The sequence below is a fragment of the Mus pahari genome, chromosome 10 (genome assembly GCF_900095145.1).
Source record: "Mus pahari chromosome 10, PAHARI_EIJ_v1.1, whole genome shotgun sequence".
NCBI classification, from domain to species: Eukaryota; Metazoa; Chordata; class Mammalia; order Rodentia; family Muridae; genus Mus; species Mus pahari.
The window spans coordinates 108931109-108950741 of NC_034599.1; the positions used below are offsets into that span (position 1 = coordinate 108931109).

The 19633-nt window shown below is 45.7% G+C and overlaps 1 protein-coding gene across 1 annotated transcript in view; it reads left to right on the forward strand.

Annotated features, from left to right (window-relative positions):
- Gadl1 (glutamate decarboxylase like 1) overlaps positions 1-19633 on the forward strand; it is a 139233-nt gene that overhangs the window by 55618 nt on the left and 63982 nt on the right. The window contains exon 11 of the mRNA XM_029543497.1: positions 15003-15202. Coding sequence (XP_029399357.1) covers positions 15003-15202 — 200 coding nt within the window. The remainder of the gene's footprint in view (positions 1-15002; positions 15203-19633) is intronic.

Below are 19633 nucleotides of genomic sequence, written 5' to 3' on the forward strand. Positions count from 1 at the left end.
AGACAGACAGACAGACAGACAGACACAGAGACACAGAGACACAGAAAGAGAAGGTTTCTGTGATGTCATGACGTCCTGAGATGGGACATGGGTTAGTACCACCAGAAACCCCTTGGACTCCTGGTGCATATGATTTTTGAGTAAATTTTTGGTCATTCGTTATTCAGAGACCCCTTGCTGTTGCTCATTTTCCAACTGGGCTTGAGAGCATGGGTTCAGACACTATTAACTGTGACCTCAGGGTTAGTTCCAAATTCCCAATCTTCTCTGACCTCTCGAGCAGGGAAGGAGCGGGGGGGGGGGGGAAAGGTCCCCTCTCTATTTCTATGGATAAGAAGAGACATCAGGGGGTCATTTGGATCTGAGCAGAGAACCTTGGTTAGACAACCATCCTGACAGCTCACTGATGAGCTGGGGGTTTTAAACCTGACCCAGAAGCAGAGAGAAAGGAGGGAGATGGGCTAACTCTTCCCTGTCTCTCTTCACACAGCAGCTGTCAGTTTGGGGCATCTCTGTCTGAAGGCTGCCTTTTCCCAGAGCTTTTTATTCCACTGTCAGGAGGCAGCATGCCGATGGTATCTCGGCATGTTACTCCTCTGCTTTGTTGCCAGCCTCAGACAGATGTGGACTATGCCACCATCATCTAGTCACAGACATTCTGGTGCGATCATTTAGAATTCTGCCAGCACCCTTGTGCCATGGTGGCCAGCTTACTAGATTCCACGGAGTCAGTAGCCGCTTTCAGAGCCACAGAGAACAGAAATCTATTCGCAGTAAGAGAAAGTCTGCCTTCCGCAGTGTGGTAGCGGCTTGGGGTGTGTGTGAAGGGTTTGAAGCTCTCATGGGCTTGGTTTCCCAATTACGAAAGCCACAGGGCTCCCCTCACTTAAGGGTTTGATTGAAGCCTAAGAGGAAAAACCTCGGGAGGGGTGTCTTTAATGTCTCTTTGGGGTAAAAAACTATGGCCCTGAAGGGGATGAGGAAGCCGTGGTTTGTGCAGAGGTTGGTTTCATGGAGACAGTCTTAACTGCATACTAGTTTGATACTGGCTGCACACCATAGCGATGCATTCGTGTGAACTCCTGGGAGTGAGTTTTCCTGTAGGGACAAGCTTCTTTATCTCAGCCCTGCTATGGCTTCAGACACTCGGGTCTGTGCCACCTAGAATTCAAAGCTTTTATCATAATTATTTAGAGTAATAATTGCTAGAAATGGGTGACAGGGCAAACAAGGTCGTAGGACATGCTCTCCACCAGCAGCTAACAAGGCTGGGGGGGGGGTGTTGTTTAGAGATCACTAGGGTCTGGTTATGGTGTCTGGTTACTGTCAGCCCACGATGTCTTCCCAGAGGAGGTTTGGGGCATCAGCGGGCGTGAGGAGTATGTTAGTGTCAGAAGTAGAACTGGGGTAGTGAAGTAGCAGACCGCCCCGTGGAGCTGAGACAGAAGTTCCTTGACTTCAGACAAGTACTGGATGCAGAAATTGACAACATAGGATCTCTTAGAGAGTGATGCCATCAGTGACTTAGACCTCGGATCTGACACTAGGGACTGTGAGTTTGCTCTGTTGGAAGGTGGCGGTATGGTGTGTGTCACATGTGGAAGGCTCTGGACATGCTGTGCAAACTCTGCTTCCTTTCTCACAGACAAGCTGAGTACCAGATATTGTTCTTTGCCCGAGTCCTGTGTTTCCTCTCACATAACACGGCTCGAGGAAGCAATGAGATTGAGATTCCGAACCTGACAAGTGAGCCTGGGAAGAGCTCTGTTGACACATGCTTGCCCGGCAGGCGGGAAGCCCGTGCAGCGGTTATTCTGGTACACCTTTGATCTTGGTCTCAGAAGGTCAAGGTGTAAGGGTCAGACTCTCAGAGTCATCCTTGATCCCATGGAGTTCAAAGGCAGCTGCTGCTCCATAGACCCTGCCTGAGATAAGCAAGCAACAGAATTGGCAAAACGAAATACCTCGTAGGCTCCCTCCTCAGCCCACCATTGAATCCCACAGCCTATGTGTTCCCAAAAGGAGATGGCAGAGAGATTCCAAATAATAATCAATCCTTATTTCTCAGCCTAGACTGTGGATCTGAGAGCAACAATGTGCGGAAGTAGAAAATGTCAGCCGACGTCTCTACTGACTCTGCCATGTCCAGTGTTCTCCTGGCTGCACATGGCCACTCTCGGACTCCTCTGACGGCAGCTGACTCCTCAGGCCTTTGCCTGTAGTCTCACCTCAGCAGGCCTTTCCTCCTCCAGGTTGTACAGAAGTTCTACAGGCAGCCAGGGTCCCCTAGGACTGGTGGCATAGCGTCCTAGACACTCTGACTCTTGTCCCCTTCAGGACACTTTCAGTTTGTAGACAAGGGGTCTGTTATTTGGTTTTAAAAGTGTAAGTCTCATAACTAGAGGCCAGTTGAACCAGGAGGTCCTAGGAGCCACCTGGTCCTCTTGCTTGAAACCCATGAGGACACTCTGTGCCCCACTTTCTTCTTTCTCCTGATTGTCTTCTCTCTCCCTCCTCCCCCTTCCTCTCTCCTGCCCCTCTTCCCCTTCTTCCTCTTCCTCCTCCTACTCTTCCTCCTCCTCCTCCTTCTCATCCTCCCCCTTTCCCTCCTCTACACCTCCCCTCCATCTCCACCCCCTTGCTGTTTGCCAGTAATAAGCTTCCAGTCTGAGACTCAAAGCCCTTTCAACCACACTATTTCTTCACAGAACCATTACAAATGGCAAAATACAACTTCAGCAGAAAGCCGAAAGCAAACCGAGACTTAGCGAGTTTCATTAGACAATAAGTGTGTTTCTTCTTGGAGTGCAGCTAGATCAATGGAAATTAGAAACGATGTTCCCACTTGGTTCTAAGCCATCAAATTCACCCCCTAAGGAAATTACTGGGTATCTCTCAAACCAAAGAGGGAACCAAACCAGGATTTTTGTCTTCAGAATTTAAGGACTTTTCTTAGAACCAGCAGTCAGAAAGAGCCAGAGCTTCCCTTAGTGAATGTGAAGGACAATTTAATTTTTAAGCAAATTCTTATTATATTTATTTGTATGTGGGTGGCATCACTGTGTGTCTGTGTGTGTCTATGTGTTTGTAGAGGTCAAAGTACAACTTAAAGTGGTAAGTTCTCTCCTTCTACCATGAAGATTCCAAGGATTGAACATATGTCATCATGCTTAGAGGGAAGTGACTTAAATCCACTGAGCCATCTGTGCCCTCTCCTCCCCTGCTCCAATCTCCCAACTCCTCTATCCCCCTCTCCCCCCTCTCTCTCCCTCCATTTCTTTATCTCCCTCTCTCTCTCTCCCTCTCTCTATCTTCCTCCCTACCCCCACCCCATTTCTTTTTACAGTATTGCACTTGAACCCAGGGCTTCAAGCAAGCACATCAACTGTTCTACAGCTGAGCCACACCCTCTTTTGTTCGTTAAACACAATGTGTCTGATTTCATGTAGGTGTTTAGCTTTTTTTGACAGGAATCCTAAAAATCCTGGCCCTTGAGTTACCTCTGCCCAGTGGATAGCCAAGAGCATTTATCTGAATATGGTGCACGGCTGCCTGCCATGTTGTGGTCTTTGTGACAAGAACCAGAGAGGCCTTGAGTCGCCTGTGCTGGCAGAGCTGCTTCTCTCCTCTCACTGGACAGAGGAGAAAGCTTTGCCTGATCTCTTGCATTTCTGTTTGAACCAGGAAGTCCTGGGATTTAAAAATTCCTCGGCGGGCCTCAGCCTGTACAAATGAGAGCCCAGAAAAGTCTATGCCTGGGTAGCCGGGACCCGCCAGATCTGAATAGGTCATTGGGTCTTTTAGAACCAACCACAGGATGTCTCCACTGCGGGTGGAGGGGTGCTGGGCTTTGAAAAACAGCTCTACCCTTAGGTGAGACCTGAGTAGGCTACACATTGCTGGGCCCGCAGGGAGTGTGAATGCTGTGTGCTCAGCTGGAGTCCAGGGGTGAGTCCTATGTGAACTATGTGAACTCGTGGACTTTTTTTCTCTCTAAACAAATGTCTGCTCAAAGGTTGCTTCAGCACATTCTTATATTTTATCCTAAGACTATGGAAAAAAATGCTTTTTGTTTTCTACTTGACAATTTTGACTCTAGCCAGATTTTACTATAAACTGCTTAATTTTATTTATTTGTTTGTTTGTTTGTTGGCAGGGTCTTTTATAGCCCAGGCTGGCCTAGAATGCCTCAGATAGTTGAGGAAGATCTTGAATTTGAGATCCTCCTGCCCCCATTTCACAGGTACTGGATTTACAGCACCACTATAAATCTATTTAGAGCACCACTATGCCTGGTGGTTAATGGATGGGGCTCAAACCCACATCTCCAGCCTCCAGGGTTCATTTTACAGTGATTTCCCGGGCCAGTTCTAAGCAAGAACCCTCATGGCTACACTAATACCAAGTTTCCAGGGAAGAACAAGAAAATCGCATTTCAGAAATTGCCTTCCTACCTCGAAATTTTCACTTTCATAAAATCAATCTCTTGCCTCTCCTGCAAGCCTCCGAGGCCAGACCTCCAGAGGATGCTCGGCGTCCAGGAAATGTAGGCCAGAGGCCTTGCTGGGGAAAGTGTAAAATTCTCTGTGAGGAAGAGCCATGCCCTTGTTAGCGGCATTCGGATAAGCCAGAGACACCGGCTGATTTCATTTGATACCTTGCTCTCCGCGTGGAATCTTCTAGTATCAATGCCAAGTAGCATACTTGTTTCCTGTCAGTACTGTCCGATTTGAAAGAGATCATGTCCCAATGCGCCTGTCCACGTATTTTAGACAGACGCAATTAATCCATCTAGATGGAAGAAAGATGTCTGATGTTAATAAGTTTTTGTTTCCAGGCATACATTTAAACATGCCACAAATAATCAAAACATTCCCAGGAGGTGGGCTGCGGCACACTGTCATTATCCTCAATTACACATCAGTGAAACCGTGGTAGGATGAAGCTGCGGGATCTAGCCGACATTGACGCCATAAATATCCAGGGTTCAAAGCACCAAGTAAATGTGGGACATTCCTACTGTGCGTGGGTAGCTGGTGAGGCAGGGTTACCGCATGTAGCAAGAGACCAGAGCATCGTAGCCTCCCCCAGGGCTCCTTCCATGCGCCGTTCACATGCAGCCACCACCCCGGCTGTGCTGTAGTTTTCCATCGTGTCCTTTGACCTCTTCTCTCATCTCACGCGACTTCTTGCTTTTCTCCCCCTTTCCTTCTCTTCCCCCCAAATCCTACCATGTTATAAGCTGCCTTGTGTCCTGGGCACAGGTGTAGGGCAGACTGTAATGGTTAAATTTCATTGTCAGTTTGACTGAATTTGGAACCACCAAGGAGGCAAACCTCTGTGTGCATCTGTGAGGTCATTTCCATAGAGATTTAACTGGGGAGGAAGGACCCTCCTGCCCTGAGCTTGAATATGAGCGATATCATGGGTGGGATCCCAGACTATATAAAAAGGGAAAACAGGCAGAAGCTAGCTAAGCCCTCATGTGTATCTCTCTCTGCTCCCTAACTGTGGGTGCAGTGTCCTCAGAGTCCCAATGTTTCTACGTCCATGCCTTCCCAGACGTGATAGACTGAGTCTCTTCAAACCATGAGCCCACTAAACCTCTTCTGTCCTTCAGCTGCTGTGCCAGCACAGGGCAGGGAGAATCACAGAATTCAGGGGTGGAAGCCAGCAGGACTGGGGAGTTCCTGTCTGCAGAGTTGACTGGGTGAAGTCAGTCCCATCTGTTCTGACACACTTCTAGCTGGTCAGCACAGGAGACATTGCTTCACATCATGGCACATCACAACAACAGCAGACCTGACCACTGGCTTTGCTTGTGTCACCTCTGAGACATAACCCGTAGACCCGCGTCTTTTGTATCTTGGAGGTTATCTTCCTCCTGAGGAAGATTCCAGCAAGCTCCACATTCTGTCTGTCTGTCTGAGTGCAAAGAAGGATGCTGTTCTTCACATGTGTGTGTGCACACATATATGCCGACACAAATAATATAGAAAAGAAGCCACATAGTAACCCTAGTTTCATGTTCTCATGAGGACTCAGCCTGTCAGCTGACTCTAGATCCAACACAAACGTACATCCTGCTGATTGAATATTTTAGGATGATACTTAATTTTATTTTACTTTTTCATTTTTCCATGGTGCTCACATGCCCATGTGCATGTGAGTGTGTGTGGGCTTTTGTGTGTGAGCATGTGTGTGTGTGTGTGTGTGTGTGTGTGTGTGTATGTGTGCTTGTATGTGTGAGCATGTTTGTATGAGCTTGCACATGTGCTTGTGTGTGCGATAATGTGCTTGTGAGTTCACAGGCATGTGTGTGCTCATAGAAACTTAAGAATGATATTGGGAATTATCCTCAATCGCTCTCTCACATTATCCACGAGGCACCATCTCACAGTCAAACTGATTAGCTTGGGTTTACTGGTCAGTTTATTCTGGGTTTCCCTTCTGAGGTTAGAATTACTGACAGGGAGGTCACCACATCTGCCTGGTGTTTATGTGGCTTCTGGGGATATGAGCTCTGCTTCTCACACTTGCAGGGCAAGGGCTTTATTTAGCCACTGAGCCATCTCCCTAGCCCAGATCACGGTTTTTCAATGTGAAGAAGGTAAGACCCATCCTAAGAGTCACTTCTGGTCAGCATCATCTGGGTGCCATCATCATCATCATCATCATCATCATCATCATCATCATCATCATCATCATCTTCATCATAATCATAATGATAGCAGTAGCAATAATAATAGTAGTAGTAATAATAATGATAATAATAATTAACAATGACATGATTTTTTTGTAGAATTTTTTGCTATGGAATAATATTTTGTACTGGTATCTGTAAATACAGAACAGAGAGTTTAAATGTTCCTGGAGGCTAAGCCCCACTGTACCAATTGGCCTTGAGTGATAGAGTCAATTACCAGAAACAGTAGCTTGTCTTATTTTTCTTTTCATGAAAGGAAGAAAATAGGATGGAACAGAAAACCCCAGGCTGCATTCACTGCAGAGTAAAGCACACTATTCCGTGAACCATGTGTTTTAGCTTGTCTGTGGGGCAGGTACTGTGCCCTTCTGTAATTAAAAATAATTTCTTATGGTGAATGGTCTTCAGAACTTGAAAAGCACCATTTAAGATTGTCATTAACAGAGACAGACACTCAGGGGGAACTGGAAAATATCCCTCTGCTCTGAGAGAAGCCCAATGGGGCTATTTTTAAACGCCAGTCGGGTGGCAGCAGGACAGCCGGTGATCCCTGTGCTATCAAATGCCTCCCTATTTATAGCAGCATTTACACAGCCTCCAAGAGACGGAGTCTAACTTTCCTGTCTCCTGTAGGCAGTGTCATGGTTTCAAATTATTAAATTACATTTCTTAAAAATATCTTTTTAGCTCAGCCTCTTCATTCTCTAGTCAGCTCATGCCAACCCCTAGATAGGAGGGCTTAAGGGAAAATTGTGCTTCAGGAGAAAATGTAGAGTTTCACCCTGTGCTCTATCAAAACTCTGAAAAGCCCAGGGGGAAAACTTAGCACGACTTCCTGTAAGAAAGTCATAAGCGTCCAGCAGTCTTTAATGGTGGATGGTTCTGCAGACATCAGACTGATTCAGAACCTGGGATGTCTGATCATACGCTGGCAACACTCAAACCCCTAACAGTCTGGAAGCTGTGTCTTCCCTTCTCCCCCACTCCCATCACTGTTCCTCCCCCCCTTCCCCTCCTTTACCCCCCTCTCCCCTCCTTTACCCCCCTCATTTCTTCCTTCTTCTTTCCTCCCCTCTCTCCTGCCCCTCTGGCCTCTCCTCCTCTCCTCTGTTCTCCCTCCCTGTGTTCCCCTTCCTTCCCCTCCTTTCCATGCCCTGAAGGCTGCTGTTTCTGGGAGCCGTTTGCTGTGAGGCTGCTCTAGGGTCCTGAGATAAAAGGATCCAGCCAGTCAAAGGAGAAAGAGCATCCCATGGGGGCTGCATCAGGGAGACTACAGACCAGTCAGGGGGACAATCAGGGGGACCTGCAGAGCTCAGCCCACCATATCCACGAAGCATCTTTCCTGCCCTGGGGCCCGGAGCTGAAGGGATGGTTTTGTTCAGAGCATACTGGAAAAGAGAAACTACTTTCAGTTTCTAAAAGCAAGAGCAACTCAGGTTCTCAAGAGACTATCAACCTGAAGGCTGAAGGGGAAAGACACAGACAGCATGTTAAATCTTTCTTTCTTTCAGAGAATCATGAATTAAACTCTCATACAACATTCCTTCTCTGACCACCAGGAAGTAAACAAATGACGATTTACTTATTAACAAAACTAAGAGGGAAAGTCCTATGCTGCCGGACACCGCACGCATATACGCAGGACACTTGCTGCAACCAGCTTAATCAGGCACATCCTGAGCCAGGTCTCAGAAGGCTGACAGCGCAGGTACATTCTGAGTAGCTTCAACAACAGGAAGAAGGTATGAAAGGAGAGGTTGGAAAGGCAAAGTGACAAGTTTACCCACCTGTGTAACAACCCGTAGAGCAGAATGGCAGACTGTTCACCAGTTCTTCCAAAATGCATGTACAAGCACCCTCCACACCATCAAATGCCGAATCCTAGCATGTTCCAGGCAAAGGGAGTGTGCCAGCGAGAACACAAAAGCAGGGGGGTATTACAGATGGCAGCCATGGCCCAGAAATACATCACAAGGGTGAGAAAGAGATGCATCGACTCGCCCTGATTCCCCCAAAAGTGGCCCAACTGAAATGACTCAGGATGAGAGTTCTGGCTTCTCACAAAGTTCAGCCACTTAGAAACAAGAAGAGCATTTTGCAAGTTAGATTCCATTCTGGAAGACTTTAACTTTTAACTGTAACATAATGAAGGATCTTAGACTAGCAGAAAGAAATGAGTTAAGTAGATGCCCCTCTTCCCAAATAGACAGATCAAAGAAATGCCGTAAGGAAAATGAAAGGTGTCTAACCGAAGGACTCACGGGAAGTGGATGAGGACTCGGATAGAAATGAACATCGAGCAAAGTTCAGACTCTGGGTGAGCCAAGGCTCAGAACACGAGACCTGGCTACTTAAGAGTTGAGGGGGTCTTTTCATAAGTGAGCAGATCTTAACCACGGGGTCTGTGAGGTTCACACCCCAGCATCAGTCATTAATACGCATGACACTAGGGAAAGAAATTTCACAGAACTGGGGCTCAGGGTTGCTCTAAAATACAATTCTTTGTGACTTATTAGAGGCAAATGGCTTCTATGGCCCATTTCTTATCTGTATGAATTTGTGCACAAGGGTATACTTGAGTGGGGTAGGCAGTCATTTGTTCATTCATTCATGTTGGGGGGTTCAGGGGTCAACCTTCAGTGTTTACCCCTGTTAGTGTCCACCTTGTTTTATTTATTATTTTGCAACAACAGAGTCATTTCACTGGTTCTACCCACTTGGCAAGAATGGTTGACCAGTACGCCCCAGGCGGCAAGAGGCATGTACATGAAGAGTACTGGTCAAGCTGTGGTCCCACCTTTCCAATTCAACCAAGGTCCTTATTGGTTGGTTGGGAGGACAGGGCGTGTCTCAGTAGGTGAAGATTTCCAGTCCCAAGTGTGGCCTTGTATGGATAATTACCCCTAGGTGGTGGGTGAAGGATGTCTGTCCCAAAGGTTCTTCCCAGGGGACTCAAGAGCCAATGTTTAGGATCATGACTAATCTCTTTTCATTCAGCCAGAGAAAGAGACAGACATGATGGCAAAGCTGCCAGGCTTCAGTCTGCTTCTATAGTTGCCTTGTGGGTCCAAGTGAGGAGTTGATGTTGGTTAACCAAGCAGCTTCCTAAGAATCTGTTTGCCCAGCTCAGTGTAAACAAAGGCCTCTGAGTGACCTGTGCTTTAGTACCAAAACCTTGATCCATCCTTCCTTCCTTCCTTCCTTCCTTCCTTCCTTCCTTCCTTCCTTCCTTCCTTCCTTCCTTCCCTCTCTCCCTCTTTCCCTCCCTCTCTCCCTTCTTTCCTTCCATCCATCCTTCCTTCCTTCTTCCCACCCGTTTACCTTTCTCTCTCATCTCTTTGTTCCCTTTCCCTTCTCTCTCTTCCTTTTTTCTGTCATTTTTAAAGATACTTCCATTGACTTCTCTTAAAAGCATGCTCAATCTCCATTCTTAATAAAAAGTCACATCATTTTGAGAATTTCTGTGTATTGTATTTGTGTCAGTTTCATCTTCCCCATTCAGTCCCTTCTGTGTTCCTGTACTGCTGCTCAGACTAATGACCTCTTTCTTCATTATTAGTTCTTCACACACACACACACACACACACACACACACACACACACACACACACACACACACACACACACACACACACACACACACACACACACAGCCACACACAAGGACACACAGACAGACATACTCAGAGACACAGAGACACACACACAGGGACATAGGCACACACACACACACAGACACACACAGGGACACAGGCACACACACACAGACACACACACACAAAGCACACAGAGACACACACATACACAAAGACACACACAGAGACAGGCATACACACATACATTCTTAGAGTCCATTTAGTGTTGCATGTATAGGTATAAGACTGACTGTTTGAAACTAGATAATCTCCGGGGGCTCCTTTCTAGAGAAGGCTGATTCTGTCTCTTTCCAGGCTGAGACATCTAAAGAGTCACATTACTAAGAAGGGCAGGTATAGACAGTCAGCCAGAAGGGCAGGTATAGATAATCAGTCAGATCTGCCGCTTTCTTTGGAGGAAGATCATAGGCAACTCTGCCTACCAGGCTAAGATTTCCTGTAAGACCTTCATTCTATTCAGTCAGTGCCCTTTGTATTTTGTGTTGTTTTGACTCTATGGTGGGCAAGTATGTCACTCCACAGGAAAGTTGAGTGAGGACTGTCACACTCCAGATCAGGGTGCTGACAGCCTGCTCTATGGCTGTTTTTGCAAGTGAGAGAGTCAAAAAAAGAGTGAATGACCAACACTGAGAGGGATCGGGCACACCAACATGCACTTGGGAGAAGTGAGATTCGGCTTTGCTCAGGGATTGAGAGGTGTCCCCAATGGACATTGGATCACAAGTCTTTCCCAAGATGCCTGTTTAGAGCACAGAATAAGATTCCTCACCTCTGTTGGGCACATGAGAGAAATGCAGGCCAGCCATGACTCTGTCTGGGCTGACACAGACAGCTGAATCAAAAGCAATCACATTGCCTGATTCCCTCTTCCTCTTTCCAGATCTGAAGCAACATTTACTGTCTGCGGGAGCCTGAGAGGACCTCCTCTCAAATCCTCCTGACTGTGGCATCTAAGACCCTTGACCGTTCTTTCTTTTCCTTCCGCCCATCTCAATAGCTAAGCTGCAACTCATCAATTAACTCTGTTCATTCAGAATTAACACCTAATCCCACCCTTCCCCATTTCCCCTCTCTCAGCCCTGGGCTGATGTGTTCCCATGGGAGAGCCCTGTGTGGCATCTCTAAGGTCTCTAAGGAAAGAACTCTGTGGCCCACTTCTCTGCCTCCTGTCCTAGCACCTATAGTGTAGTTTGCTTCTCAGCCTCTGGTCCCACGAGAAGCTGCTTAATGACAGTGATGTTCTGATTCATTGTCATATCTCCAGAGCCTGGCACAAGTTTCTGTGTGTGTTAAGACCTCTGAAATGTTTACTACATAAGTAAATGAAGCCAATTAGGAGGTCTGGTCATTTCTTAATTTGACTTTAAAAATATTATTTATTTTTATTCTTGAGTACTTCATATGTGTGTACAATGGAACATGATCATGTCTACCCCACTTCATGTTTCTCCCCCAACTCTTCCTAGAAAGAAAGAGACATATCCCTTATGTCTCTTTCTACTTCATTTCTCATTGTGTTTGTGTTTGTGTTTGTGTTTGTGTTTGTGTGTGTGTGTGTGTTTATGTGTGTCCAACATGTGTATGTAGCACAGGCCAGTAGAGTGGTTTGGATCTCCTATAGATGAAATTGCATGCAGTTGTGAACCATACAACATAGATGCTAGGTGCTGAACTTGGGTCCTCTGAAAGAGCATGAGGTGTTCTTAACTGCTGAGCCATCTCTCCAGTATCCCCCACTTTTCTGATAACCCACTAAGTCCAGTTTGTGCTGCTCTGATGTGTATGGGGTAAGGCTATCTACTGGAAGGTGAAAAAAATCTACCAGCGGTACAGAGGAAGAGGGAGAATTCCCCCTACCCCAGCATCCACCAGCGGGCAGCCACTTGGTGTTTGTAGGCTTGCAGAACACTGGCCTCATCAGAATTTTGGCTGGATTGATCTTGTGGAGGTAACCACAGCTAGAGTTATTTCGTGGTGTAATAACCATTGAATCTCATGGCTTTTCTCCACATCTGGCTCTTACTGGATGATGTTCTAGGTGAAAGCTGTGCCTTCTTTACTGCAGTCTGAATTTTATTCCATACATTCTATTATCAAATATCAGCTCAAGTACCTACTACCTCCTGGGGGCTGCATGCCCAGGACCCTGGCATCATTGCATAAATTGTACAAAAACTATATACAATTTTAGAATGAATTCATCGCCATAAAGATGATTACTGGTGCCCAACTGCTAAACAATTTTTTTTAAAAATTGTTTGCATGTCAGTAATGGTGGCCTGGGAGAGAATGTGGGGAAAGCAATAGGAGAGGATTGTTGGTAGGTTTTATTCATCGAGCTAAAATGTTGGTTGCTGAAGAGTAATAAAACAGAATGTCTGTGTGTGAAATGCAGAATTTTGACATAAAGCAGTCTGTGTGGTCACTGCTGGCAAAGAGACAGCTAAACTGGATGTTTCTCGTGGAAGTCAAAGGTTCTTTCGTGATCTGGACAAGGGGAGGATACCACCCACGGGCTGGGCTGAGCTTCTGAGGAGGTCCTGAAACACCCAGGTCCAAGCACTCTCCCCAAGTGTGTTTGAGTGTCCACTGTTTAAGCAGTAGGAGGCAACGAACTAAGAGGCAAGCCCCAAACCCAAGCTGCTGTCATCTGAATTCCACCATCTCAGAGACACAGGATCAAGGGTATTTGAATTTAAATGCCACCATCACACTCAGTGTCTGAATAAACAGTCTGACTTTAGAAAATGTCAACTTCGCTTATGGTTATCAAATGTGCTAGATTAGGCATTGTGACACAGAGGGAACGTGAAAGCAGAACTCGTTCCCTGCCTATCTATCTCTACTGTGCAATCTATTCTGAGCCCTTTGCAGACAAAAGGGCCCGACTCTTGCATTAAATGTTTCCTAGGCATCTTTGAAGACTGGCTCTTGTCTAGATTTGACCAGCGGAAGGTTCAGATAAGAGGTTGGAGATGGGAAGCCACGTCCTTCTATCTGTGTAGCATTAAAAGGCTCAGAGGCCAGGCAACAGAACTTTTTAAAAAATGCAGTAACTGGGGAGATGGCTCGGTGGGTAAGAGCACTTGTTGCATACTGTAAGGACATGAGTTCAAATCCCTACCAACCCTTGTAAAAAGCCAGGTGTGCGGGAAGGTACAGACAGCAGAACCGCAGCATCTTAGTGGCCCCCAGCAGAACTCTAGGTTCAGTGAGAGATCCTGTTTCAAGGAAGTAAGATGGAAAGTGGTAGGGAAGGGTACCCAGCCTTGTCACTGTATACATCCGCACAGGCACACATGGTCTTACCTTAGGTTTCTGTTGCTGCGATGAAGCGCTCTGACCAGAAGCGACTTGTGGATGAGAGTGTTTATTTCGTTTATGCTTCTCATGTCTCAGCCCAGCATTGAAAGCCAGAGCCGCTGCAGAGGCAACAAGGGGATGCTGCTTACTGGCTTGCTACCTCTGGCTTGCTCAGCCTCCTTTCTTATAGAACCCAGGGGCACCAATCCAGGGGTATCCCTACCCACAATGGACTGGGACCTCCCATGTTAATCATTAGTGAAGAAGATGCCCCATAGGCTTGCTTACTACGTTATAGAGACATTTTCTCACTTGAGGGTCCCTCTCCACAGGTGGCTCTATCTTGTATCAAGTTGACATAAAGATTAGCCAGCACACATATATGCAGCGCTGTCATCCACAGTAAATAAATAATATGATAAAGTAAAAACAGAAGGATAATGTAAAGCAGAGACAAGTACAGACAAGAGCTTGCACCGGGGACATGATCAGTGAAGAATGGTCAACAGACAGAAGTGGGGGCCCTCGTAAGGACTCTCAGGAAGTCCTTCTCAGGAAGCATGACTTCCATTGAAGTAACAGGTGAAGACAAGACAGTCGAGTGACGACAATCAGAGTCAAGTCACCAGTCCGAATAAGATCAGGGTGAAACAAACAAAAGAGTAATGGTGGCTGATGCTTCGGAATGATGAACCACTGCTCCTGATGCTTCGGGATGATGAGCCACTGCTGCTGGTGCTTTGGGATGATGAGCCACTGCTGCTGGTGCTTTGGGATGATGAGCCACTGCTGCTGATGCTTCGGGATGATGAACCACTGCTGCTGATGCTTTGGGATGATGAGCCACTGCTTCAATCTTGTTTCATTCTTCCACTGGATTAGCTCTTCCTGGGTTATTGTCACATCTGGCTGTTCAGTGTGAATATCTGTTGAAAAGAAGGAGATTTAAAAGCTTAGGTTTCAAGTTCCGTGAAACTGTGTAAAATACCACAATGGATCAAGATTTTGTTTTCTCGTAGCGTTGCTTTGAGTGACTTAGAAATTTACTTCTTTTGAGAAACTGAGGCCTTGATATTGTAGATATGGAGCCTTTGGTTCTCTTAGCTCCTCAAAGGACTTGGTGTCACTAGAAAGGTGGGTCTTGCATTGCCTGCTCCTGGGTGAACTTGAGATTTCTACCTTAAAGCACACAGGCTGTATCTAACTGTCAGCAGCCAGAGAGTGGTGTGTGCCTTGGGACCAGTAGGAAAATGTCAGGCAGGGTTTGTTTCTGTGCATATTTGACATGGAGCTTAAAGTGATGGGCTCAGACTCTCTCCTTTCTTTCTTTTGTAAAGGGTCTTCTTAAGGAGTGCTACTCTGCCAAAGCAACGTACCTGTTCCAGCAGGATAAATTCTATGACGTCAGCTATGACACCGGAGACAAGTCCATCCAGTGTAGCAGGAGGCCTGATGCATTCAAGTTCTGGATGACCTGGAAGGCTGTGGGCACATCAGGACTTGAGGAGAGAGTTAATCGTGCTTTTGCTCTATCTCGGTATGTGCGTGTGTGCGTGCGTTTGTGTGTGTGTGTACAAGCGTGTGTGAGTGTTTGTGTGTGTGTGCAAGCATGTTTGTGTGTGTGAGAATGTGCATCTGTATGTGTGTGTTCATGCACGTGTGTGTGAAAGTGTGCATGTATGTGTGCATATGTATATGTTCATGTATGTGTCTGCATGTGCGTGCATGTGTATATATATATATATATATATATATATGTATATGTGCATGTACAAATAAAATTAGCATTGGTAGATTCCAATATACATACTCTTTACTTCTGAGTTCCTTCTTGCACACATTAAGCATTTCTTTCATGCCTACAATGGCTTAGAAATATGACAGAGAAGTCCTGCTATGATCCCTTCAAGTCATTGAGGGATGCAGGCAAGAAAGCAGAATGGAAGGAAATAGAATACAAATTCTTGAAAGCCAGACTGGTGGCTAATCTATAACCATAGCCTTCAGGAGGCTGAGGCAGCAGGATTTCTGGGAAGTCAAGACCAGTCATGGCTGTATGGAAAGATCCTGTCTCATACATACATACATACATACATACATACATACATACACACATATATTTAATTATATACTTTAAAAATTAGCCTTCCCTAATCCAGATTTTTTTCCTCAAGGAAATCAAAGCTTCTTCATCCTATGTTGTATCAGACAGTGGAACCTGATGATGCTGAGGGTCCAGAGACCCATAGTTCCCATCTCTGCCTGCTGGGCTTTACAAGTCTATTCCAAGCACAGAAGGATAAACCAATTCAACTTTAATTTTTAAACTCAAGATGTGGTTTTACTATGTAGCCCTGTCTGTCCTAGATTTCACAGTGTAGACCATGTTGGCCTCAAGCTTACAGATCCACCTGCCTCTGCCTGCTGAAAGCTGGGATTAAAGGGGTGAACCACCAGAACAAACCAACTCCAAACACAGTGTAGCTTTAAAAAGTGTGTGATCTTCCTTTACCTCAGTTTTGCTCCAGCAAAGTAACAATAATGGAAGCTATTTCAAATAGTTTTTTGAAGATTTTATTTCTCTTCATTTTTATGTGGGTGAGTTATTTCCCCACATGTGTGTATATGTGCCTTGTATATGCAGTGGCCACAGAGGACACAGTTCAACCTCAAAGGGCAGGAAGTGGCCTCTACCAGGACAGGTAAGGAGTTGGCTTTGGCCCTTTGAGAGGTCAGGAGTCAATAATTCGTGTGATTGTTCTTTAGGGTGTTTTAGGGGGCTGGAGAGGTGGATCTATAAGTAAAAGCATTGGCTGTTCTTCCAAAGGACCCAGATCCATTCCCAACACCCACATGGTAGCTTACAAGGTCAGCAACTCCAGTTTCAGGGGATCTGACACCTTCTAGCCTCTGAAGGAACCAGGCACACATGTGATAAACAGACATATATGCAGGCGAAACAGCCATGCACAGAAAAGAACACAAAGGAATTAGCATAGTGCCTGCAAATACTGTCTGATATTGCTATGGGTGTGCTCAATGCAACACACAATTCTTAGCACAAAAAGAGCAAGAAACAGTTTATTTTGTGCCAAACCTTGAGCATCATTTTGGAACACAGATTAAATTTGCCTCCTAAAACTTCTTCTACCATAGGAGTAGTATATGAAACCTTATTGGGTGCCGAACAAGTGCGGCCAGAAAGAAAGCCAGAAGTCAAGACATTTATCAAATACCTTGGTGGGAACGGCAGGTGGGCAGTGTACAGAAAAGCAGTGATAAACCTCCTTCTAGGTTTCAGAGGCTATCTGATGAGATTCTAGCTTTTGGACTGGTAAAAGGTAGCGGTCTGCTAACTTTTACATTTTAAAGATTTTATCTAATAGTCAAGGTGGTGTTGGGTCAGAGGTAGGCAATTATCAATGGCAACATAGCTGTGGGTGATATGGGAACTTGGGAAAGGAGGGTAATAGAAGACGGAGATACAGGACTCTGGATTCATTTCAGGAATGAATAATTTTTATGTTTTATATGGCCATTTATACGTAGTTTAACTAGCTACTAAAGATAGCTCTGCAAGCAGAATTTAAGCAAATATCCCTTTATCTGAATTTCTTCTTCCATACTCCTCTGACCTTTGGTCTTATTTGCTAGTGAGGACATTCCTTGTTAGAGGTTATCACATGCCTCCAGCTTTCTATAGCCACATAGCTACATCTCTGGAGGATTTGTGTCTCAGAAAGGAAGTGCAGAGTATCTGGACCCCAATCCATAATGAATGGTTATTAAGGTTAGAGATAGCCCAGGATGGCTGGAGAGATAGCTCAGTGGTTAAGCTCATCTTGTGCAAGCACGAGGAATCAAGTTTGAGTCTCACACACCAAATGTGGTAGTGAATGGCCATCTGTGATCCCAGAGCATTGCAGGGGAGTCAGGAGAGTCCTCCAGTGTGTAGTATTGTTCTCCAGGGTATGGAGAACAATAAAGATATCCTGCCTCAAACAATGTGGAAGGCAAAGGGCAGCACATGAGGCAGTCCTATGACTTTAACACACAAGTGACCACACTGTAAAACATGTACACACACACACACACACACACACACACACGGAGACCTTCATGCCACCCTAAAATTACGAGTGTCCATGTCCCCTGGCATACTGTGTGACACAAAATAAGGGGCTCCTAGCAAACTAGTAGAATCCCAGAAGGGGCTTGGAACAGGGCAGTGGATGCTTTAACCTCCCACTCTCCATCTTTATGGAAGTCCACATGGGTGTGGGCAGCCTGGCACCTCCCCATAGTGCCAGTGAGATGGTCAGCTATTCCAGAGCTTGTGCCCATTCTCCATTGGCCCAAAAGGTATATAAAAACGTATGCTGCTGGGCAATACAGTAGAGCTGCACCATGGTTCTGGTCTCCTGAGTCTGTTACTGGGTTGTGACTGTTCCTCCCTCACCCCCTCCTGGATCCCAGCTCCCACAGTGGAGTGGGCTGGAGACATGGCTCAGTGGTGAAGAGTGCTTACTTCTTTTGTAGAAGACCCCATTCAGTTCCCAGCACCCGCACGGTGGCTCCCAACCATCTGTAATTCCAGTTCCAGGGATTCTACTATCCTCTTCTGACCTCCTGTGAGTTCCTGCACTCATATGGTGCACATACATATACTCAAGCACACATGCACATATTCACATACAATTCAGTACATCAATATCTTAAAAACAAGCAAACAAACAAACAAACAAAAACAAGAAACAAAACCTCTGTCGAACCTTGAGAGGAACGTGCCTTAGAGATGGGGTTAATGTGCCCCTGCTGGAAGTACAGAGACAATGACCCAGCAATGAGAACAAAGGACTGTTTATAATAAATATTCATACCTGCCCATTAAATTAAAATAAAAGTCAGGAAGCTCTGCCCCGTTTCTTATTTTCTTGTACTATTTAAATGTGGCAGGGTGCCGTGTTGTTTTGCCAAAGCCTCTAAGTGATCCAGTGACAGGTGTCTTGAAATAAGGCAAGATATAAATATTTGATGGTGGTATTTATTCTGAAGTTAATATTCATCTCAGGGTGGAATGGAGTTTATAGTCTACGGATACTTTCTAATTCTTTCAGACGCAGTATCACAGGAGGATAAATGTTAACATTTCAATTCAATTCAACAAATCCTTATTGTTTGTAAACGTTTGTCAAGTTGAATTGAGTGGAATTAACATTTCAGTGAATAGCGCTGCAGGCTCTGTGACCTATATTTAAATATTTGAGAAAAACACCCTTCTGCTTCCATCCTGATATTCACAATGAGTGTTTGCACCCCTCCTCTTTCCACACTTTTGATAGACAACAATATATTCCTGGGGTCAGCAACAGTCACATTATCCTTCTGTGCCCACTGCCAAGAAAAGGGACCGAGTCCTTTTAAAAGACCTCTCTCTGAAGGACTGTGAAGTGACATTCTTGGAGTGTGTTTCTCCAGGATTAAGAATCTTAGAATCCTGGTCTAATTTCTCTCTGATTGTCTTGTAGCCCTGTTTTCAGAAAAGGTTAAATTTGATCTCAGTTCTGGTGTCTGTTCTTTTGGTGTGAACCATGAGGTTAAAGGCAGGTTACCGGCTCTCAGGAGAAAAATCCCAATTAACACTCTCTGCCTTTGTCTTAGGTTTACTAGGGCTATAAGGAGACATTGTGACCAAGGCAGCTTATAAAAGAAAGCATTTAATTGAAGGCTTGATTACAGCTTCGGTGGGTTAGTCCACGATCATCATGGGTGGGAGCACAGCAGCAGGCAGGCAGATGGGCAGACAGACAGGCAGACAAGCAGGCAGGCAGACAGGCAGACAGGCAGGCAGGCAGGCAGGCAGGCAGGCAGACAGGCAGACAGGCAGGCAGGCAGACAGGCAGACAGGCAGACTGGCAGGCAGGCAGACAGGCAGGCAGGCAGACAGGCAGACAGGCAGGCAGGCAGA